The following is a 1,802-nucleotide window of genomic DNA, read 5'->3' as shown; positions in this document are numbered from 1 at the left end:
AGATGATATTGACTGTAGTAAAGCTGATGGTGAGGCTCTTCATTGTTAAACTGGTGACGCAAATGGCAGTGATGGTCAGAATGGTGCTAATGAGGGCACTAGATGACCAAGTTTCAATAGTATCAGTGTTCCAAGGCAACCGAAAGAACAGCTCATCCAATCCACCCTTCAGGATGTTATATTTTTATAATATATCTTTTTCTATATTATCATGCAAAATATATTTCCTTTGACATATTACTGACATAGTCTTTTGAAATAATAATAATATAATGTATAATACATACACCAAACTCTGGAATGTATAAATAAGCCTGTAGCTTGTGTGGGACTTAGAACCTAGTTTTCCTAATTTCTAGTTAGTATTCTTTCCAATATACCATATTTGCTCTGTGACAGCCTTGCTATTAACTGACTCTGTAAATGTGGTGGTGAAGAGTGGGGATTTTCCCCCAGATGTTTGTTTATGGTCATTTCGTTTATTCCTAATCCCAAGAGCTCTCTATGCCCCAAACCCTTTTTAGTGAACTCTTCACATCCTTATTTCTCAGACTGTAAATAAAAGGATTGAGAGTGGGAGTTACCAGGGTATACATGACAGCAGCAACCAGCTCCCCAGAGGAGTGAGAGGTGGATGGGGGCTTCAGGTAGGTGGCAAAGACCGTGCTGTAGAAGAGGATGACCACGGAGAGGTGGGAGCTGCATGTGGCCAAGGCTTTCTTTTTCCCCTGTGCTGATGGAGCCTTAGCTACAGCATGTAAAATATGGACATAAGAACTTATGGTGCAGAGGAGAGGGCTGATTCCTAAAAGTCCTGCCAGAACCATCATCAGGTTCTCATTGAGGTGGGCATCAGAACAAGAAAGTTGAAAGAGTGGGCCAAAATCACAGAAAAAGTGGGGAATCTCTTGATGAGTATAGAATGCTAGTTGGGATAGCAAGAGGGCATGGACAAGAGAGACAGAGAGGGCCACCCCCCATGACCCACCCACCAGCAGTCCACATCTGCCAAGAGTCATTATGAGTGGATAGTGCAGAGGATGGCAGACGGCAGCATAGCGGTCGATAGCCATGGCAGTCAAAAGCAGGTTGTCCATATCAGCAAAAACAGCAAAGAAATATAATTGTGCCAGACATTCAGAGAATGTGATTGATCCATTGTTGGTCCATAAAGCTTCCAGCATTTTGGGGGCTGTGGTGGTAGTGAAGCAGAGATCGTCCAGAGAGAGCTGACTGAGGAAGAAGTACATGGGGGTGTGGAGGCGGATGTCAGCACCAATAGCCAGCAGAAGTAGCAAGTTTCCCAAGAGACCCAACAAGTAGAGGGCCATGAAGAGACCGAAGAGGAACTGTCGTTTGTCTGGGTCACTCAGCAGCCCTGACAGGACAAAGTCAGGGTTCTTGCTGCAGTTCATTCTGGTCCTGATGTCTAGAAGAAAGGAATCCGCATGAATAGTATTCATTACTCTGAACTCCTGAGATGGACAGCACTTGGATCTTGTCTGTGCTAGTGGGTTCCTTTATACAACTAATGTGAAGAGTGAAGAAAAGAAATTAAAATAGCAGTAAGAGGGACGATATTTGGATTTTTTGAAGGAGGCACAAAGATGAGGGAATGAATGGAACAACAGAAGCTTCCTGGAGTTCTTTATGTGTAAAAGAGGTTTCTTCAACTTTTAATTATTGGATGCTGTCATTACTTGTTTGTGAATCAGTTTTCATTACCAGACATGAGTCTTTCAAGGCACAGACTGCATCTCAGTATTTGGCATAATGCTTGGAACATAGTAGGAACTCAGTAG

At 43.1% G+C, this 1,802-nt stretch overlaps 1 protein-coding gene across 1 annotated transcript; it reads right to left on the bottom strand.

Annotated features, from left to right (window-relative positions):
• Nucleotides 1–485: 485 nt before the first annotated feature.
• LOC146401457 (olfactory receptor 1f45-like) lies at nt 486–1,415 on the bottom strand. Its single transcript, XM_084970398.1, has one exon. It carries the CDS (start codon nt 1,413–1,415, stop codon nt 486–488), a length of 930 nt encoding a protein of 309 aa, XP_084826524.1.
• Nucleotides 1,416–1,802: the final 387 nt, after the last annotated feature.

Source organism: Sus scrofa, chromosome 7 (assembly GCF_054392235.1).
Source record: "Sus scrofa isolate SSC_HxYL_T2T_F1_AM1 chromosome 7, Sscrofa_HxYL_maternal_Yorkshire_Landrace_v2.0, whole genome shotgun sequence".
Classification (NCBI taxonomy): domain Eukaryota; kingdom Metazoa; phylum Chordata; class Mammalia; order Artiodactyla; family Suidae; genus Sus; species Sus scrofa.
The sequence above is the reverse complement of the archived record's forward strand: the minus strand, read 5'-3'. Positions and strand labels throughout refer to the sequence as shown.